At 51.9% G+C, this 20726-nt stretch overlaps 6 protein-coding genes across 6 annotated transcripts; 2 read left to right on the top strand and 4 right to left on the bottom strand.

Moving 5' to 3' along the window:
* Positions 1-952: 952 nt before the first annotated feature.
* On the bottom strand, positions 953-3308 carry N7496_003342 (putative sister chromatid separation protein (Src1); the record flags this gene model as incomplete). Its single annotated transcript, XM_056696273.1, has 2 exons — positions 953-1595; positions 1750-3308. 2 exons carry the CDS (start codon positions 3306-3308, stop codon positions 953-955), a joined length of 2202 nt encoding a protein of 733 aa, XP_056558485.1.
* Positions 3309-4450: 1142 nt separating this feature from the next.
* Positions 4451-10985, bottom strand: acyA (adenylate cyclase acyA; the record flags this gene model as incomplete). The annotated part of the gene is given in 4 exon segments (XM_056696272.1): positions 4451-4759; positions 4817-10434; positions 10449-10672; positions 10813-10985. 4 exon segments carry the CDS (start codon positions 10983-10985, stop codon positions 4451-4453), a joined length of 6324 nt encoding a protein of 2107 aa, XP_056558484.1.
* A 1559-nt stretch (positions 10986-12544) lies between these two features.
* On the bottom strand, positions 12545-13668 carry N7496_003340 (Short chain dehydrogenase sor7; the record flags this gene model as incomplete). The annotated part of the gene is made up of 3 exons (XM_056696271.1): positions 12545-12656; positions 12729-13206; positions 13278-13668. The coding sequence occupies 3 exons, from the start codon at positions 13666-13668 to the stop codon at positions 12545-12547; spliced, it is 981 nt and encodes a 326-aa protein (XP_056558483.1).
* A 1574-nt stretch (positions 13669-15242) lies between these two features.
* Positions 15243-16770, top strand: N7496_003339 (glycoside hydrolase family 16 protein; the record flags this gene model as incomplete). Its single annotated transcript, XM_056696270.1, has 3 exons — positions 15243-15336; positions 15385-15945; positions 16001-16770. The coding sequence occupies 3 exons, from the start codon at positions 15243-15245 to the stop codon at positions 16768-16770; spliced, it is 1425 nt and encodes a 474-aa protein (XP_056558482.1).
* Positions 16771-17375: 605 nt separating this feature from the next.
* Positions 17376-18491, top strand: N7496_003338 (phosphoglycerate mutase family protein; the record flags this gene model as incomplete). Its single annotated transcript, XM_056696269.1, has 4 exons — positions 17376-17566; positions 17698-17982; positions 18067-18312; positions 18422-18491. Coding segments are annotated over 4 exons (792 nt in total), but the record flags the coding sequence as incomplete, so codon positions are not given.
* A 954-nt stretch (positions 18492-19445) lies between these two features.
* Positions 19446-20590, bottom strand: N7496_003337 (MIP/aquaporin family protein; the record flags this gene model as incomplete). Its single annotated transcript, XM_056696268.1, has 3 exons — positions 19446-19610; positions 19686-20232; positions 20298-20590. The coding sequence occupies 3 exons, from the start codon at positions 20588-20590 to the stop codon at positions 19446-19448; spliced, it is 1005 nt and encodes a 334-aa protein (XP_056558480.1).
* Between the last annotated feature and the right edge of the window lie 136 nt (positions 20591-20726).

Raw genomic sequence — 20726 nt, 5'->3', positions numbered from 1 at the left:
TGGCCTGACCCATACCGTACCTAGATCTCATTCATCAGCCCAGATCGAGGATTACATGCATGAGCAATTCTGCAGAAAACCTAAGCACACTACAAACTCTCTGGTCAAGGTAACTGGGATCTAGGGACGTACGCGTGTAATTTGGAAAGAGCGTGAGCAAACCGGGATATATTTCCGATGAAAAGCAGGACAACAGTGCAGGTTGGGATGGAATGTACGGTGACAGCAACGCACAGACCGAAGTTTACTAGCGGTTAGGTAGCTAGCTAGCGTAGCTGTTTTACAACGAACCAGGAAAACGGAGCTAGGATCTACGTATCTTGTCTTGAAGAATCCGGGTTTGGACGGAGAAAGCGTCAGCCACAATTGAGATCGTCGGAGCAGTTGGTCCTGGCTACCTTGGCGGTATTGAGTAAGAAACAGGGCTAAATGGCTAATCAAGGGTTGTACTGCACAGCTTGGCAAAACCTAGATTTCGGGATATAACGAGCGCCACAATGATTGAGATCAACAAGGAAAGATCGCCATGTGAGCTGGAAACGAAGTCATCCATAGAGGAAACGATCGGCCTAGTCGACGTATGTGCATTTAGCTAACGGAGGATCGTACCACAGTCTGAAATTGGTATTAGGCGGTACAAGGTCAGTTTAGTGAAGGGAGAGACCAAGATTCAAGAAATCTCAAGAGAATGATGGGTATTGAACATGGTAGCATAAAAGAGAACTGAAATAAACAGGGAAAGGTAGAGAAATATGTACGTGAAAGAAGCCCGAAGAAAGACCAATGGACGTAACGGGGGGTAAAGCTAACGAGGCAAGGGCGGGAAAAGAAATCCCCGTCTCGCACAGAAGGCAGCCAAAGTTTTGGGAATATCAAAACAAATGAACAAGCCCAAAACACACGCAAAGCTGCCCGATATCAAATCATGATAGCCAAAGAGCGGCCTGCCATCTTAATAGATCGGTCGGCCTTCATCCCAACGGCGGGATTGTCTAGGACTCGTCGCATGATCATCCTTGCTCTCGGGGATCATCTGATGTTGATCCACGTCCACGTTGTCAGAGGGTGACGGCAGGGAAAACCGTCCACTGTCACGGCGGGTACTGCTGTCAAGCTCGCTGCTGCCAGCAGGGGTGTTGACACTGCCAATGCCGCCAATCCACTCCCAGCAGCGGGCGACATCGCCGCTGCGTCCCTCGCGAACGGCAGCACGCACATTAGCGTTGCCTTCAACGACGCGGCGGACACGGTGCCACAGTTCTTCACGGCGCTTTCCGTGCAACTCGGAGCGCAGGACGTCATCGCGCAGCTGGCCAATTGGAATGTAAGGCTCTCTCGCACCGCCACGGGCATGCAGCGCAGCCTGCGTCGCAAGTCGGTCAAGTGTGGTAGCGACCAACTCTGGCACGCGGGCGATATCAGAGCGACGGGCGCGAACCCGAGCGCGGGCATAAGCCAGAGCACAAGCTGTCAGTACTAGAAGTGAAAGAGGGAGTCGATACGCGAGGAGAGCCAGTCGGACGTAACGGCGGGCGGCGCAACTGAGTGGGAGTCGGGCGGTTGATGTTGAGCTGAGGACGAGGACGGCGGAAGGTCTGTGATGGCAAGGGCGCCGCTGTTAGTTCCGGTACACAATGTCAGAACCAAGACCTTTTAGAAGAAAATGGCCACGAGATATAGAAAATCCGGAACGGTAGTAGCAAAGGAAAAGAACGGAGAGTCATCCTTAGAGGAGCGGGTGAAACTTACTGCTTGGAGTTGCTCACAACTTCGTCCTTGTCGATAATCTCACCAAGAGCGCCCTTCCAGAGGTCATCAAACTCGGACTCGGTGAGACCCTTGCGCCGCTTCTTCGCAACTTCTTCCTTCAACTTCGGCTCTGGGATCTCGGGAGAAGTAGGCTTGCCATCCTCATTCAACTCGCCACATTCGTATCTGGCCCTCCGCTCGCGAAGCTCCTCAACGGCCTTGTCTGCAACAGCTTTGACACGACGCGCCTTTTCGCTATCCGGTTCACAAGTCGGCGGGAGAGGGACAAGACCGCCCAGAGACAGAGGATGAGGCTTGAGGATGAAATCGTGCTCACAACGAGCTTCAAAGTCGGGATAGCAGAACGCATGAGGCGGGCAGGGCTCGCAGCGAGGTTCAAGGACATTGGCCCATTCCGGCACATTAGTCTCTGCCAGAGACCATGTAGGCTTTCCAAGACCGCAGTAACCGATCTCAATCTTCTCTTTGCGCCACCAGGCGCCGAAACTACCCAGCACCGAGAGAATAACAAACCACGACGCCATGATACTAATCGAGCTCTGCTTCTTCGGCCGTTTTCGAACCTGAATCAATGGCGCATACTGCTCACTCTCTAGCGCTAGTTGCTCCTCCGGAGTAAACTCCTCGCCGGCAATGAGCTCACTCTCATCTTCCGATTCCTCCTCAGATTCCTCTTCAGATTCCTCCTCGGGCTCCTCCTTGGTAGGTCTGAGGCGTGATGCAAAGTCGAAAGACTCCCTTGAAGGAGCATAATAGCCATCTTCTTGCTTGATCGCACTAGGCGTAACCGACTTGCGGGATCGCAAGCTATTCCTAATAGCAGGGCTCTCCGAAGATAGTCGTCCACCACTCTTCCGCTTTCCATCATGACTAGGAGTTCGCCGGCTACTCATAACCTCTGAAGGACTGCCACTTTGGAAAGGGTTCTCGTCCGTGAAGACACTATCTTCCCTAGGCTCAGTCTTGACAGACGGCGTGTACTCATCCACCTCGGTCGAAGGCAGAACAGAGCTCCGCCGAAGCTTCCGCGCAGTAGACTTGCGAGGCGAAGCGCCGACCGCAGGGACCGGCGTCGCCATTGCATCGTCACCAGTTTCTGTATCCGAAGCACGGGGGTGCTTGCCCACCGACCGCGCAGCGGTCTTGCGCTTCGCAGTCGCAGGCGTAGCCGGAGCGTAACCTCCATCCGTTTCCACGGTCGATCCGCGGACGCTTCGTCGTGAGGTACCTCGCCTGGTTCCTGTTGTGGATGGAGTGGGTGGTGGGTGCAACGAATCGCGGTCATCTTCGTCGCGAGTGACAGAGTTTTCCCGGCTCATATCCGTAATGCCTGCACTCGTTCTCCTTACCCTCTCACGGTCACGCAGAAGTTTCCTCGCCTGGGGGAGCACCTCATCTTCCAGAATGCGGACCAACTGCGCCTTTTTCGCAGAGGCTGGATAGGGCACGTCGTGACTGACGAGGATAGAGCGTAAGCGGGGCACAGTGAGGGAGTTCAGATCGAAGTCTGGCTGTAGATAATCAAGTTCGTCCGCCATGGTGTGTTATGTGAAAGGTGATCAGTCGCGACGATGAGGATAGGTGGCTAGTTGGTGACTGGTCGCCAACGCACGCAATCTTGGAGAGATGCGGTCACCACAGGTCAGTGACAATGATGCAAGGACTGCGACACGGCGCGAGGGTGTCCAGTCAAGATTTCAAGATGCAGATAAGGAAATCCACCGATCGCTCCTTTTCTGGAAAGTTGGCCTGGGGTTGTGAGCAGAGGAAAAACGATTGTGGATGTTTGTCCACTTGTCCATTAAACCCGAGACGGTTGGTCGGGTTCGTAGCCAGGGCAACAGGCGGGGCGGGTCTGAACGACGTGAGAGCCCTAACTGACTATTGGCGTCACTTGATGGAATCCGATGACATTAAGGTTGATAGAATAGGGACAGAGTGAGATGGACGTGGTGCTACAACCGAGAGATGAAGAGAGGAAGGATGGAAGAAAGAGAACTAAACCGGCGAAGAGAGTCGCACGATGACGCAGGAAACAAACAAAGCTGACACGTGATTTCTTTGCCACCCGTGAGCTTCCGTACTCGTCAAGTTCAATGGCAGCTAAAGCCTAAGACATGAAGGGAATACATACCCAAGGTAGTTTTCTTGGAAATACTAGTGTTTTCAACTTTATTAGACGCTATCTTTCACTATTCTCCCATTGTAGGGCTTGATAGCCGATTTTAAAATTTCGTCATTTGTCCATTGACTGTTTCCGCCCTACGGAATATATAGTCGAAGCAATACAATACTCAAAGCCAAAAAATATTGAATGTATATATTTAAGCCCGGCTCCAAACACACACCAAGAGCTTGGAGAATACCTGAAGGCCTAAATACAAGCAAACCCGAACTAGATCAAAATCAAAATCCGCCATAGCTCCATGCCCCCAAATGCCACGCAAAGAGAAAAGAAAAAAACAGGTAAAAAAAAAGAAACAATCTGAAGACTCCCCACAAAGTGAGACGCCGCCCACAAGACATGAGAAGTTTTCAAAAGCGAAAAGCGAGAGAAAAGGCCAATGAAAAAGGGGCGAGAGGGTGTTGAGAAAAGGCGTTATTAAAGAGATCCCGTACGTGATCAAGGTATATAAATGGATGTTATGTAGGTAGAGAAGATATGTGCACCAGGCCCAGATCATTGGTTGTTGCGAGTATCGAAGGACCGAGGTGTGTCCAGGTGGAGGAAGGAGGATGAGGCAGAGGTGGTGTTGCTGTCTGCACTGAGGTTTGAGTGCAGGGTGATGCCGCTGTAATGGGGTGCAGGTGGTCCGCCGGGGATGCCAGCAGCCCCGACGGCCATTTGTTCTTTGAGGGCGCGGTACTCTGCGAGTTGGGTGGCTAGTTGTTGGAAGATTTCGCCAATGGGGACGGCGTGGTCTCCAAGTTTATCGCCGGGCTTGAAGGGGCGCATCATGTTGCGGACCGTGAGAGTATTGATGGTGGCCTGAGAAATGAGTTAGTTGAGGAACGAAAAGCAGAAGCTCAGAGGATGGAAACTTACCTCGATACGAGTGACTTGCTGGTCGATCAAGCTAAGCACGGTGGGATCATTCAGTTCACCACCGTGGTTCTTGACCATATTGAACAAAGCGACATTAGGCTCCCCAAGCCCAGCACTAGTGGGGTTCTCCAAAGCGCCACAAATCCGCTCGAGACGGAGAGTGACCTCCCACAGACGCCAGATATCGTCAGTGTTCAGGTTGAGCTTGGACGCCTTTTCTATGGTCGCAGGTTGGCCTTCCTTTTCTTGCTGAGCCTCTTCCAGGCTTGTCAAGCGACCAGCGAGCGAATGAGGATAGACGAGATAAAGGGGTTCCGGGTTCTCCAGTCCCTTCAACTTCCGTTCGCCCTGGTCCTTGATCACGAAGCCCTGACTGTTCAACTGGTTCAGCTCACGACGGATGTTGTGCCCAAGGCTATCAACTCGTGGATGGCTGTCAGTCGAACTAGTCGACGCGGAGCGCTCGGCATCAGCAAAGATCTCAAGGTTACGTTGAATATCGCTCATAAAGTCCGACGAGACGAAGATCTGGCCTCCGTCGGCAACGGCGGAAATACGCGAGGCTCGATTCACCATAGGACCGAAGTAATCCATACGGTTGGTGACGGGATCCTTTTCACACACGGGCTCGCCCCAGTGGCCACCCATGCGAACGGACAGACCGCGAGAGATGATGTTTCCTTCCATGTCGGAGGTGACTTCACACTGTGGCTGATCCAAGATTTCCGTAGGCCATTCAGCTTCCAAAAGACTGTTCTGGCAGTTGAAACACCACAGCAAGGCAGAAGTAGTGGTGGAAAAAGCCACCATGAAAGCGTCACCTTCCGTCTTCACCTCGTAACCACCAATGATTCCGAGTTGTCGCCGGAGAATGTCGTTATGAATGGAAATAGCCGAGCGCATAGCATCAGGGCAAGTCTCCCACAGACCAGTCGACTTCTTGATATCAGTGAATATGATAGCCAACTCACCAATCGGAGCATCGACATAATCGAAGCGCGCAAGACGAGTGTCAGCTGGCATATCACGAGGTCTGCGACGAATCTTGGTCGAGGGAACGATGCCATCATCGGGGAACGCAGAACGTTCCAAGTTCATGCTAGGACGAGACCACTTCTTCTGCCGGCGTTGCAGCTCGCTGACTCCCAGAATCATGACCATCAACTTGTTTGTTGCCCCAAAGGCAATAGCTAGATCGCGGAGTTTCTGAGCTGCGAGCATAAGGTTTGGATACACATCCCTAGCAACGTCGACTACCAGCTGCGGGGTAATATAATCCCACAGCTCCTTTGAACCCAAGATGATCATCTCATCTTGCTCAGTCAAGGTGGCATGCAAGGTGGCAGGAGCAGCAATTATAGCGGGCATCATGGGGAAGTGACCAAAGCATCTCGAAACAGTGAGTACATCATTCAACTTGCCATTACGAGACACGAATCCGCCAGCAGCGCGAATGCGTGCCCGCTCACTAGATTCTGCGGGATCGTGAACTCGAGTCAATTGGCGCGATGAACCGTCTTGCTTGACCAGGATCGCTTGTGCATCGCCGACATTGGCTGCATACAGATCCATGTTATTCAAGTACAGCACGGTAGCGACTCCACCAGCTTGGATATCGTCCTGGCAGAGCTGTTTCGAGGCAAGTGATCCACGGTTATACTGTCTTAGCTCACGGTCATCGATGGAACGGTACGCATGTCCAGCCATGTTCTTGTTCAGGGCTAAGAATGCACGTCGCAGAGCATCGAGCGGGGTTTCTCCCCGGTCTTGCTGGAGCTTCTTGAGCTCGCGGGAGAATGTTGGCGTGAAGTGCTCGTGGAGATACTTTGCAACACGAGAGCCACCGCTGGACATGGTTGACCCGTCAAACATACCCATCAATGTCTCGACATTGTCGGGTTTCAAGCGGGGAACGATCATATCAATAATAGACAGATGCTCGGTCCGGCCCAGCGAGTCTGCCATTCCGTATGCAAGCGAGCCAGCAAGGGAGGCAGAGGTTCTCACGCGGCGGTCCTCATTCTCATCAGGAATAGTGGGGATGGTCAAGGTGACATCCATCAAACCCAAAACTCGGAGATGGGTGAGAGACGTGAAGTCAGTCAGATCGGCACCACTTCCAGTTGACTGGCCCACAGTGCCAATGTTGGGTTTGATCTCAAGACGCTTATTGCCAGAGAAGTTGAGGTACCTCAAACTTCGATTCCAGTTCCAGTTCCAATCATAGGGCCAATTGGAGACATTGTATTTCAACGCGTTGCTTCCCGCGTCAAGAACGGAAAGCTTGCTGACCTTGCAAAGTTCTGCAGGCAGAACCTGGAATCGATTGCCGTTGATGTGGAGAATCTTCAGATTGCTGCCTTCTTCCAAGTCATCGGATGGAAGCGATGTGAGCTCATTGCCCGACAGGTAAAGCTCGGAAATCAGAGGCCATCGCTTGAGGACACCCTGTGGCAGCTCTGTCAACTCGTTGTAAGACAGATTGACGATACGAAGCTCAGGGAGACGAGCTAGCTCGCGGAAAATATCGTCATCCAACTGGTTATCAGCAAGATACAGGTTGCGGAGAGACCCGGCAAAAGTGAGAGCCGCTGCATGCTGCGAGAAATTCGAATCCTTGCGAGACCCGGAGCTCGCATCAGTAGCACTCCGTGATGCAGTAGAAACCTTCCTTGGCCCTGACTGTCCGATAGAAGGTGTGGTCGACGGGTGTCGATATGAGCCGCTCGGAGATGACCCGGATCCCATAGCGCCGCTGGATGTTTGACTGGGTCGGCGGAAGTTGAGTTCATCTAAGGGGCCCAGTTCCTCGTAGTTCGGATTCCCGACCAGTGCCGGGGTTGACACGGGAGTTGTGGTGGGCTCTCCAGGAACAAGGGGCTGAGGAGCGCCGTGTTTGGGGAATGTAGTCAGAAGATTTGTAGAAACATTGAGAGTCTCCAACTTGGCGCAGTGCCAAATCTCATCTGGCAAGAACTTGAGGTTACACTCTCGCGCGTTGAGCTCTTTTAGCTCAGTCATGCAGCCGATACTGGCAGGCAAAGAACCGAGTGGATTCTTGATGATACTGAAATGCTCCAGGCGTCGCAGCTTGCCGATTTGTGCAGAGATTGACGATAAATGGTTCTTATCGAGGATAAGCTTGGAGACATTCGGCAAGTTCTCAAACATGGCATCACGGAATTGCGAGAGCTTGGCAGATGCAAGGTTAAGGGAGCTCAAAGTCGGCATAGGAGCGTCGATATCAAACTGGGTCAGTGGACAGTGATCCATGTGGAGACTGCGCAGCTTGGGGAACGCCCCGCGGAATCGGGAGATAAGATTGTGGCCAAAGAACACTTGCTCCAAGCGAGGCAGCCGGGACAAGTTGTCAATGTTGGTGATCGCGTTAAAGCGACCGTCGATCTCCTTTAGGTTCACTAGTTCTCGGAAAGACTCATCAAGAGACCCGCTGATATTATTGTTCGTCATCCAAAGACGCTCAAGCGTAGCCAGTTGACCGATATTGGGAATCTCCTCGATACTGTTGAAGCTGATATCGAGGTCCACCAAGCTCCGCAGCTGGCACAAGAACTCTGGGAAAACCTTAAAGCTGTTCGAAGACATGTTCAAGCTCCGGAGATACTGGAAGTTTCCAAAGTAGCTGGGCAGCTTGGTCAAGTGGTTATTCGCCATCTTGATGCTGACAAGACCAGTCAGTCGATCAAGCTGTGCGTGTTCCAGCTCTTCCAGGAAATTGTTGGATATATCCAAGTAAGTCAAGCGACTGGCCAGGCTGAAACTCGAAGGAAGAAGTTTAGCCTCGTTGCCGATAAACTTGATTTCCCGCAAGTTGATACAGCTCTGGATGAAATCCTTTGGCACATCAAGAGACAGATTCCTGGACAAGTTCAATGAGATGATCTCGGAGGACTTCTTGTACAGAGTAATGGGGATAGTAACCAAGCTGCGGCCCTGAAGATCAACGTGGCTAAACTTTGACATCTTGCTAAAGCCAGGATCACCCTCGAGACTGGTGTAACCGCTGAGTTTTGTAGGCAAGAAGATGAAGCGGCAGAGATAGCTGTGGTCCTCACGACCAATGTCCTCTATACGATCCTTCTCCGTGTATCCAACTTGTTCCAAAAGTTGTTTTTGCATGAGAATTGGCCGCTCGTTATGATCGAGCTGCCGAGAGAGGTCATTCTTCCGTAGGACGATCTCATAGTTGTTGAGATGATCCTGCAGGAAAGACTTGCGCCCTAGCATGTACAGGATCTCAGCGACGGTTGCGTTGACACCGGCCGAGAGAGTTGCAAATGTCGAGTCTATACGGAAGACGCGGATGAAATAGGCAGCACTCGTGGGCTGTGGTCCAGCCTCCACGACGGGATCCTTTTCCTTCTTCACAGCCCAACTCTCCGGAGCCGACCAGGTATCGAGACCTCCCGCCTGTTCAGACTTGGTCGGGTCCTCCCGTGGTGTGGTTGTGCCATCAGCAACGCGTTTCATCTGACTGGGAGAAGCTGCGCGAACGATGTCGTCTAAATCCTTGAGATTGGTATCGAGCTTGAAGACATGCGAGCCTTCTTCGTCTTGAGCTGCATTCTCCCTGGAGGCGTGGGGATCTCCACCGATGGGGAATCGTCCCTTGAGCTTGCGCTTTGCGGGTTCCTTCTTTCGGTCCGAGTCTGCCGAGTCTAGGCGAGGAGAACTTCCCTCGAGGCTTGGCTGCCGGCGCAGTGTATGATCGTGCTTCGACTTTTCATGCGGTTTGTGCGAGCCCGGCAATAGGTGTCGGACTCGATTCAAGATACCTCGCTTATCGTGTGGCGCCCCGGGAGAATGATAACCATGATCACGGTAGACAGCGCTTTGCACACTGGGGGTCGGGCTGGTAGGCCGTCCACTCAAGGTGGTCTGTGAGCTCATAGCACTAGACGAATGGAGGTAATGGTCACCGAAGGGCTTCAGTCCGACAGAGAAGTCATCCCGTCCACCTGAGGGACGAGACTGATAACCAGCCAAATCCCCAGCAAGTGTTGGCTTTTCCTCCTTGCTGCGTGAATGACGATGTCCGTTGGCCGTTCGTCGAGTATCTCTGGCAGTACCACGGGGAAGACCGCCCGCGGAGGCGAGACGCTGACCATCAGGACCGATTGGCACCTGTCGTATAGGAGCCTCGCCATATTGTGAGATGTCGTGAACGTTTTGATACAACCACGGCGTAATCTCACTCGATGGGGCCGGGGTTCCTGCTCGAGCTCGCGAAGGCCGCTGCGATGCTTCTGAACCATCTGAGTTGGCTCTTTCTCGAGCTTTGACCTTGTCAATTGGCCCACCCCGCCTACTGGATGTGTTATAGTGGCCATCCTCATCGGGCTCATCAGGCACGGGCCATTCATCACTAGCCGAAGCCTTGGATTTCTTCTTCCACAGCCTCGCACCGGTGCTTGACTTGGACCCTGTGCTACTCGTCATGCTCGTAGCAGACGGTCGGCGATGGTCCCCGTTCCAATCCATATCGGCGGGTTCACTGGCGAATGTCCGCCCGGTAGTCGGGCGAAACGTGGCCGACGCAGGTGAAGCTTCATATTCGGAAGCGGAATTGAAGAAGGTTCCCGGGCCTTCGGAGTTGGCTGTCGTGGCCCACGGAGCAATCGAGTCGAGTTCTTCGGCGCCGGGGCGTGGAGGGTTGATGGGAGGGGGTGCGGTGTTGTGGAAAATGATCGGGCGGGATCATCACCAGCTCCAAGGACTGCCAGAGCCTTGCGATGGTTACTGAACCCAGAACCCTTCCGTTCCTCGGTGGGGGAAATGTCTGGGGAGCTCCATGTCCAACTCCAGTCCATTCCCTGAGCTTTGGACGGCCCAGATCTGTAATGATATTCGACTCAGCACCTGTATTCATTATGATTTCCACCGTCGTGCACGGTGCGCAGGAAAAAAAAGCATGTAATTTGTAGGCAGAGAGCTTGGGGATGAGAGAAGAGAGAAAGAGAGGAGGGGGCCCTTACTTGTCCATAGTTAAACTTCCTGGAAACTGGTCAGCATTGCGACCGTTGGATGATGGTTTATTCTGATCCGGGCGCAAAGTGTCTGTATTCCGGACGGTTTCTTGGGACCTCCAGCTGCTGGTCGAGCTCTCTGAACCCTGTCGGTCGGGTTGCTCGTGCTCCCGCACGGGCATGACTGGTCCTAGAGTTGGCCGAATCTCTCCGTCGGGAGCTTAATCAAGTCACCGCCAGCTGCGTTTCCAAATATCGTGAAATCTCAGTACAGGCCACCATTAATAGGCGCGGTGCTTGTATCGGAAGCGCCGGGGCAAAAGGGGGAGGAAGGGAAGGCTGGCGACGTGTGGTGACGGGTTTGCGGTCGCGGATGCTTGCGCCACGGGGGCGGAGCTCGAAGCCGGGTATGTAGAGGTAAATCGTCAAGCTTGGAATATCGTAGGACCGGGAGAATTTCGTGATTCGATCGGAGGTGTCAAGGGGCACGGATTTGCGATGTATTTTATCTCATCCACGGCCGGGGGCGTTGAGATGTGGATGCTGAGAGTAGGGCGCGTTTGAAAAGCCGAGACGACGGTGCGGGCGCAGGTACGTAGGTACGCAGGTATGCATGTATCGGGCGTCGTGACAGTGAATTTGTGGCCTCTAGAACATTCTCTGATAGGAGAGGGATTGTGTGTTAGGACGAATGAGGTGGATGGGTTGGTGAGGAAATCGTAGTGGGCGTCATACGAAGCAGGTACCAGGTCGAGGTGCGACGGGAGAGGAGACGAGAGGAGAGAGGGGGGGGGGGAAACGAGCCGGGGGGGGGGCCCTGGAATAAGTCGTGAGTCGTAATAGTAAGGCGGCGCACGAGGAAGAAACTCTCTCGCGACAGACTCGACCTCGGTAGGTTGCGATGGAGGATGTGGTGGTGGAGGGTGGACTAGGGGAGAAGAGGATGAAACGAAGAGCTGAAGAGGGTTGGAGGGAAGAAGGGCAGGAGGGTTGAGGCTCTTTTGCGCTACAGAGCTTCAGTCGAAAACGTGATTGGCTTGTTGGAAGTCCCGTCTCACAGTGAGACCGTCATTCATCTAAATCTGCAGCCGCAGGAGATCGATTAAGAACATTAATTATTCTACGATTCGTCGACCAGGACTGTACATGGACATGGGGGGGTTTCTTGTTTCTGGGGGATGTGGTCCGTGACGCTGTCCGTGCTTGACGGGAGGTCGGTGGAGCTCGGGAAGCCCTTTTTTTGCTGGCTGGGCTTTGTTGGTTTGGAATGGGTCCCAGCGTCATCTACAAACAACGAAAGCTAGTGATTGCTCTAGTGGACTAGTGAAGACTCTAGCAAGATAGCTATGGAGTACAAGATCTGGGATCTGATCTCTAGTAGCCACATGTCCACTCAGACGCCGTCGGGTCCATCTCCTTTTCCAAACTGGAGCTCCACGGACACGATAGTTCAGCCACCATTGATGTATCCACCTGCTCGAGGTGCCTATATGACACTAGGAACATAGTGCATAGTGCATGGTTGTTTAGTTATGGGTCTGTTGTTTGTCTAAGCTTTTACTTGTCAAAGGAGATGCATGGGAACCGTTACTGTTTGTCTTGGGACATAAAGCTGCCGTTAGCCGACCCTATTGCCGACCCTATCAAAGAAATGCTCCACGAGTTGATGGTCTGGTAGCTCTCCTACGGAATCCACTGCTCAGACCAGTAGCTTGTCCTTTGTCTCATTATTTTGACTGGATCAAGCATAGACCTTCACTTCTGGATTGATCTTGCCAATGTCCGCCACAATCTCAGCCCATAGCTTCTCGATAAACTGCTTGCCTGCTGGTTGACCCAGGAAGGATGCACCACTATCGCCAGTCAACAGATATTATTTTCCTGGGTCTCGCCCTCCTTTGAGAATTCCAGATAATTCCACTCACCTATGTATCTCGCCCGTCTGTAGGTACTTTCCATGACTTTCCTCACCCACCACCACGGCGGCTCGAACCAAGACCCGTCCTCCCTCGGTCACCGGCCGAGCCTTGATCATGAAGAAGACACACATAAATGGCTTGACCCAAAGGGGCAAGTTCTGATTGATATCTGTCGCCACGATGCCCGGACAAACGCAGTTGACAATGACCTCGGAGGAAGGCACAATGGTAGCGAGGCGCTGGACAAAAGCATTGATGACGAGTTTGCTATCCTGATACCGTTTGCCAGAGACGTATTTCTTGACATTGTCAAAGTGGGTAATGACCGATTCCTCTGCAGCAATAGGATTGGACTCCAGAGTGTGTCGAACGTGGCTATATGAGCTCAAGAAAGTCACTCGTGTTGGCGATCCACGCTTGGCTGCCGTTCGGCGCAGCAGAGGGAGAAGACTGAGGACGACGAGGAAATGAGTGTAGCCAATGACTAAACTGGGAATTAGCTGATTACCCTCCATACTTTTCATGTCGTCTCGGTAATAGCTCGAAGAGTGGTACCTTGCATCAGGCGCTCATGGCCACTCTTGCTTGTTTCGTAGTTGAAGAAGTTCGTGCCCGCGTTGCATAGAAGAATATCAAGCTCTGGGACTTCTGCATAGACCTTCCGCACCAGCTCCAATCCGGACTCATAGTCATCCAGGTCAAGATCAAAGTACTCTACCTTAGCATCATGATTGGTGGCCTGGGCTTCGGGGTCTGCCAGAAGAGTTGCGATCGCGGCCTCGCCCTTCGCTTGGGAACGAACCGTGATGACCACATGGGATGCATTCAAAGTCAACACTTCGCGTGCAAACTCGAGCCCAAGTCCCGAGTTACCTCCGGTGACCAGGACGGTCTTACCGGCTAGGCTTGTACCCGGAGGGATTGGCATAAATGTAGGCTTGTACATCGAAGCGGTCGAAGCGTCAGTGAGGGTTGCACCGAGAGGCCAGGGTAACGGGTGCGGCGGTGACCTCACGGAGCGAATCGGTGGTCTAGTCAGGGTGCAGAGAAAGAGTGACGGTAAGGGCTCGGTTCATGTCAGTATTCATGTGTGGGCAAGCGTGACGTTTGACGTGTTGGTCTCTGATGAAGTTTGATACACATCCCAGCTCGGGGGCGTTTTGGCTTCACACTCCAATTAGTGGACATAAATCGATGGAATTAGTCTTTCAGACGACTGAGAAAAACGACACAATCCATCAAGCATTCACTGAGTCCTCATCGTGCTTCAAAGGTTAGTACAGTCCATCAAACCCCCAATAGGTGTGTTGCCCGACCCTCCGAGGGACAGGCTGCATGGTCCGTCAGCATTGAGCAAGTAAGTGTCACCAAGCCTCGGGGGTTATATCGAGTCTGTTCAAAGGATATCCAGAATTGGTTACCCGTGATGAATGGGTAAATGAATGATTAAGCTCCATGAATTGCAAGCCGATCCTCGCCATGTGGCACTCCCGATCGATCTTCAATACATGGAAATGGGATCGGCGTTGCTAACACAACACAACTGGACACCGACTCGAATGGAGCCCGAATAAATTGTAAGATTGCGACCCAATCCTCTGAAAGGACTTCGCTGTATGAGTCAAATTCTAGCCAAGGTCTTGCAATTCTTGGCTGGATAGGAAGTATGGCAGTGTAAGAACTATAAGAAGTATAGAAAGTATACGGTGAAAGGCCACGGTTGGACAACGCGTCCTTGCATATCAACAACTTCCCGATTCGATGAGCTGTTGTTTTAGCTACTGTTTTATAATTAGTGTAGGCAGCCAGGCCAAGATGTAGAAGGACTCGGCAAAGGCAATTTCATGGTTTGCCCAGATCGTGAGTCTCTGGATGCGCTGGTGAGTGGAGGAGGATGATGGGCGATAAATCAAAGAGGCTGGGGAGGATCCACACTGGATCAGAGGGGTTTCCTGCCCCCTACTTTTTTGATGAGTGTTAGACGAATTCAGTGTTTAGATCCTGCGATAGACAACTGTCAAGGCCTAGAGTAGAGTATTCAGATCAAAATAAAGATATGAATACAAGGACAGGTCGGAATGCTCTAGTTCGGATCGGAAGAATGTTGCAGGAGAGATGCGAAGATTCAGTCCTCTCGATCAGTCAGGGTCAAACATCAGCCGCATAACGTGGCGCAGGTCAATCCTGATTGGATCCATGACAGCTCGGGACCCACGGATCGGCGCCCAAAGAAAGTGATTGGAAGGAAAGTCGCAACTGGGCAGTTGCAAGTTGACGAGCCCAAAATGAAGGTGGCTGGCAGTTGCCCAGATCCTGGAGGACAACAAAGATCGTACTTACTCGGAAATAATTTCAATTGTTGTCATTTCCTTCAACTAGCCTTTTTCTCCCTTCTTCATCCTCTCTCCAAGCTATCCCATCCCGTTTCTCTTCTCACGCATCCCGCTTAGCTGAACACTGGTTTATTTATTGATACTCTCTACCACTACACGCCTGAACTCCACAACAACATCGCCCACCATGAAGCTGGCTCTGGGAACAGCCCTGGGCTTGCTCTGCTCGTCTGCCCTGGTGACAGCCCAGACGTACACAGACTGTAACCCGCTCAAAAAGAGTGAGTCGACCGAGACGAACCTTTCTTCAAAGCTAACTATCTACACAGCTTGCCCTGCAGATACTGCTCTTGGAATGGCCGACCAGACATACGACTTTACCTCCGGCTCATCTTCCCAGTTCGCTGCTTCGGGAGCCGTCACCTACGATAGCACCAACGGCGCCACATTTACAATTTCCAAGAAAGGCGATGGTCCCTTGATCCAGTCGGGCTGGTACATCATGTTCGGCAAGGTCGAGTTCACCATCAAGGCGGCATCCGGAACGGGTATTGTCAGCAGTGCCGTGCTGCAATCCGACGACTTGGACGAAATCGATTGGGAGTGGCTGGGTGGCAACAATGGTCAGGTTCAGACAAACTACTTCGGCAAGGGAGACACCAGCAGCTACAACCGTGGTGCTTTCCATGCCAACAATGGCAACCATGACGAATTCCACACCTACTCGGTCGACTGGACGAGCTCTCAGATTGTGTGGGCTATCGACGGCGAGACTGTCCGTGTCCTCACGCCTTCCACCGCCGACACCAACCAGTACCCGCAGACTCCGATGATGATCAAGGTCGGTGTGTGGGCTGGCGGTGACTCGGACAATGCTCAGGGAACAATTGGTGAGTGGATATGCCTTCGATATGGTTGATCTGTAGTCCTAACATTTCTTTTTAGACTGGGCTGGCGGTTTGACCGACTACAGCAAGGGTCCCTTCACAATGTACCTCAAGTCGATGACCGTGACCGATTACTCGACTGGAAACTCGTACAGCTATGGCGATCAGTCGGGCTCCTGGGAGTCTATCGTTGCCAATGGAGGCAAGGTCAATGGCAACAGTGCCGATGAGCCTACTTCCACCCAGTCGGCACCCCTTATTACTGCAACGGTGGACAGTGTCCCCGTTCCCTGGAGTGGAACCCACCGAGAAACCTCCAGTTTTGTTACCCCCGATGTCTGGCCCTGGGTTGCCACCGGCTCGCCGACGGCGTCCACTGGCCTCCCCAGTGGCTGGGAATCTGGCTCCGGGCAGATTCAACCGCCCGGTGGGGGTTCAGTGAGTGAGCACTGCCTTGCACCTACCAGCACCCCCTTTGTATCAATCACTAAGACCGATCCTCTTTTCTCGCAGTCTACCTTCCGATCTACATCAGTGCCCTTGGCTTCCTCGTCGGTTGTCTCTTCCCGCTCTGGGCTTGAAACACCGTCGAAGAGTGTGACACGACCCGCCACGACTACCTCGACGAGTACCACCAAGACCCAACACCGACACACTGAATATTGGGAAACCGACTCCGCGACGACCCTTGTGTCCTCAGCCAAGGCTACTTCTTCTCCTACCATTGCCCCTTCGGTTGGCGGAGGGATCAGCCTGTACCAGGGTCCAGCCGCGCTGACTATGAGCATCGTCTGTGTGCTGCTCGGTGGCATCTTTGCTTTGCTTTGAAAAGAGACTTTTTGCGTTTTGATTGGCATTGTCGAATTGTATTATTATTATTGATGATGGGATGAACTCGACACGGCGTTAACGACATACATTTTACCCGACCTTCAGCGGACCATGTCGCTGCATGCACAATGATTTGTTTTTATGGCTCATCATGATAGAGGGATGCTGCATATTGGCGCTTATGACCCTTTGAGCTTTTTCTTTTCCTGTTTATGATTATCGTTTCGAATGTTTATAGCAAAGAGGTGATGAATGTTTTGCCCTGCGATGCGATTGTCTTCGCCCGTTTTCATGTATTACCCTTGGTGTTCATAGATGGTTTATAAATTATATGGCTTGATGCGAAGATGCAAATCTCGATCGGGCTGTTGACCACGCAATTTACCTTGTTCAAACTGTAGACTAGACTCACTCGTCGGCCTACGGGCAGGAACCATGTTCCGTGGCCATGGAACACTGACCTCAACATTAGGTGGTTGGGTAATAACAATCCGAATCGCCACAGAATAGCGAACATTGGCGATTGAACTGGCCCTCCACAACCCGTCACCTTCCAGGCCAATCTTGGAAAGCCTCACAGTTTAGCCCGTTGTATTATTATCATGAGTATGCCCACGACCTCTGCTCGCATCTTCCTCGTCCGCCACGGCGAGACAGATTGGATCACCGGGGGAAAATTCGCCAGTCGAACCGACGTCCCCCTATCTACAATGGGTGAACGAGACGTCGAATTAATCCGTGAGCGTCTCGTCGCCGAAAACGAAATGATTGATCCAACGGGTGTAGCCAAAATGTCAGTACGATCATTGCAAGGCAAATCCCTCCCCTCTTCCAAACACGTTCACACAATCCACAAGAAGATACCCAGACCAAACGAGGAGAACATTCAATCCAATTCAGTACTAATCTAATCATCTATCACAGCTACTGCTCCCCACGAAGCAACGCCCGCCGCACAGCTGAAATCCTTAAACTAGGAATCCACAATCACCTACATTTCTTGGACCGCGAGACGGGGAAGACATTCAAGACCGAGTCGCAGATTAAGGGGGAGACGGCGGATGCGTATATCCATTTAACCAAGTGGTTAGAAGAGTGGGATTATGGGGATTACGAGGGGTTGACGTTGCATGGGATTAAGGAGGCGCGGATGAAGCAGTTTGGGGATCCAACTTGGGATATTTGGAGGGAGGGGTGTCCTGGTGGAGAGTATGTGTATACCTTTGTTTGGCTTTGCGTGAGGGTTATGGCCAGGCTATTCCAAACTAATCCATGGCTAACATTGTGCCTTAGATCCCCCCAACAAGTCAGCGACCGTCTAGACGAACTCATCGCCGAAATCAAATCCGTTATCGAGGGGAACTCGGCTACCTGGCCCGGCGGCCAGATTATTTCTCATCGCAGCCAGCATGCGCAGGATATCGTTTGTGTAGCCCATGGACATATTCTGGCTGCGATGGCGATTCGGTGGGTTGGTTTGCCGTTGGATACGGGGATGATGAGGTTGATTTTTGAGCCGGGGGGTGTAGCTGTATTAGGGTGAGTACTCTCTCTTATGTTAGGTATCTAAGTTTATGATGATGTGCTTTGGAGATAGGAAGGGATCATGAAGTGTGGCTAATTGAGTAATGTTCATTCTTGGTTGTAGGTTTGAGCATGATAATATCAATCAGCCGGCTATTGTAGTGGGGAGGAAGCCTGGGCCGTCGGATCGGATGTTGTGAGTGGAGATTTGGAATATGGGAGATTCGGTTTGGTATGGATTGATGAACTTGGTGAGAATTCATGTATTTTACGTCTGTTCAATTCTATTGGCGTTATTGCCGAAGAAAGATTATGGCTTTTATAGGAGAGTTAAGAGGGTCAAACCTCCAGCTCGAGGGCAAGGAATATCAAGTTATCCCACCGGGGGCGACATAACCTTGATTGATGGACCCCAACTCTTGTTTCTATGGTAAATGAAAGTAATCAAGACCACTTGAATTAGTGGATTGTTTAACTCGGAGAGTCTGGAGCCAAAGCCCTAACCCTGCAATAAGAACGCCTGCTATCGACTACACTCCTGCACCTAGCAAACATCACTCACGTCATGTGGTCATCAAAGTCTTGCAGAACGCAGCACGCATCACACACAATGCCATGCTTATCCATTCGACCTGGCAGAGCCATGCAGCCCGAACAACAAGTCAGCACGACACTAGAATGCGAGTGCGTGCAGCCTTGGCAGAAAGAGGATTAGGCGCGACGCATGAAATACATTATAGGCATGGATGAAGTTGGAGTATTTGGTAGTTCTTCCTTCCTTCTTTCGTGCCTCGGAAATTGGAGGGATGCATGCGCACGTGACTGCAGATAGACGCCGTAGGTTTATGCGGGTGGTGGTTTGGGTCTGAATTTTTGTGGTCCCTGACACGATGTCATCGAGGTAACCATGTCTATTGGGACTAGATGGAGTTTATTTCTAGTTTTCTGGGACTGGAAAACCCAGAACGTTCTGCGAGGTCGATGCTATAGTGTACAAATCATGGTCCGATTGGAAGTTGCTGTTTCGCAATTGAGTCCTGCTCAGGTTTAACGTGAGACTTGTTCTGAGAAAAGTAAATTTTGTGCTATCAAACTACATGATTGTGACTTCATCTTTGCTTTTCATAGATCATAACCTCGTTACAGCGTCAGACAGGACTAGGCAGGGCAACTTGTTGACCGCGCCTGGGTCGCAACAGCCGCTTAATACCCAACCAAGGCGTGTTGACTGGACTGTCTAGTCCAGTATACAAGAAGACATCATAGATCCACCCGCCGAAAGTACAGCCCAAGAAGGGAGCAACCATGGGAACCTATTGGACAAAGCTTGCGTAAGAAAAGCTGACCTCAAGGAATTTAAGAAAACAAGACTGGAGGTCATCACATACCCAAAAGTAATAATTGCCCGCAGACCACACCTCATGCCCATACCCCAACATATAAGACGCGAGTCGCGGTCCAAAGTCCCTTGCCAGATTGATCGCATACCCAGTCTCCCACCCAAAACAAGCGCCAATACCAAAAATCACAAAAAACAGCGCGAGCGGCGTTAACTTCCCCGCGCCCAAATTACCATCATCCTTCAACGCAAAGATCATAAACATAAGCACCGCACTAGCCAAGAACTCCGAGAAAAACTGGCCAGTCTTGGTCATAAATTCAGCCGGGTATGTGCAAAAGATGCCCGCCGTCGCGGTTGTCGAGTAACCCGGCACGGTGCGACTGTGCGGACCACCCTCGTAGACGTTGATGGCGGCTTTGTAGTTTCCGTAGATGATTGCCGCGCCGCATATTGCACCGAGAAGTTGGGCGAGCATGTAGATGGGGAATTTGCGCCAGGGGAAGCTGCGGTAGATGCAGTTCGCGAATGTTACGGCGGGATTGATGTGGGCTCCCGAGGAGCCGCTGACGTATACGCCTAGCATGACGCCCAGTCTGGGAATGAGGTGTCATTAGAGTGAGGAGAGGTTTGATATGTTGCAGTAGTGGGCGATACTCACCCCCAACCCCAGGAGATGGACTGGTAGTCACCCTTCTGTCCATGGCTGAGGAGAACCTGGGCGACGACCCCGTCGCCGAAGAGTATCAGGATCATTGTGCCGAAGAACTCGGAGAAGGCATCCCGTCCGTATGCGCGGATCTTGTACAAGAGTAATGATGGTTCACCGGGTATACTTTCGAGTCCGGAAGACACGTCGTGGATAGATGGATCGTGCTTACTTCCCAGGTACAGAGAGGTACACCCACTATCTTGACTCCCCAATGACCCTATCTCCTTGTGAGTAGTCGACATGGACTGTAAGGTATTTGCAGTCGTGGAAACCGTCCAGATATTCACGCTCAATGCCAATGGAGATATAAAGTCGACAGTCTTTCCGGCAGATAAATAGGGTAGTGTGAAGCAATGACTCGTCAGCAGGATAAATTCA

This window comes from Penicillium cataractarum (assembly GCF_028827025.1).
Source record: "Penicillium cataractarum strain IBT 29864 chromosome Unknown utg000002l, whole genome shotgun sequence".
Lineage (NCBI taxonomy): Eukaryota > Fungi > Ascomycota > Eurotiomycetes > Eurotiales > Aspergillaceae > Penicillium > Penicillium cataractarum.
This window is presented reverse-complemented; position numbering and strand designations above follow the sequence as displayed.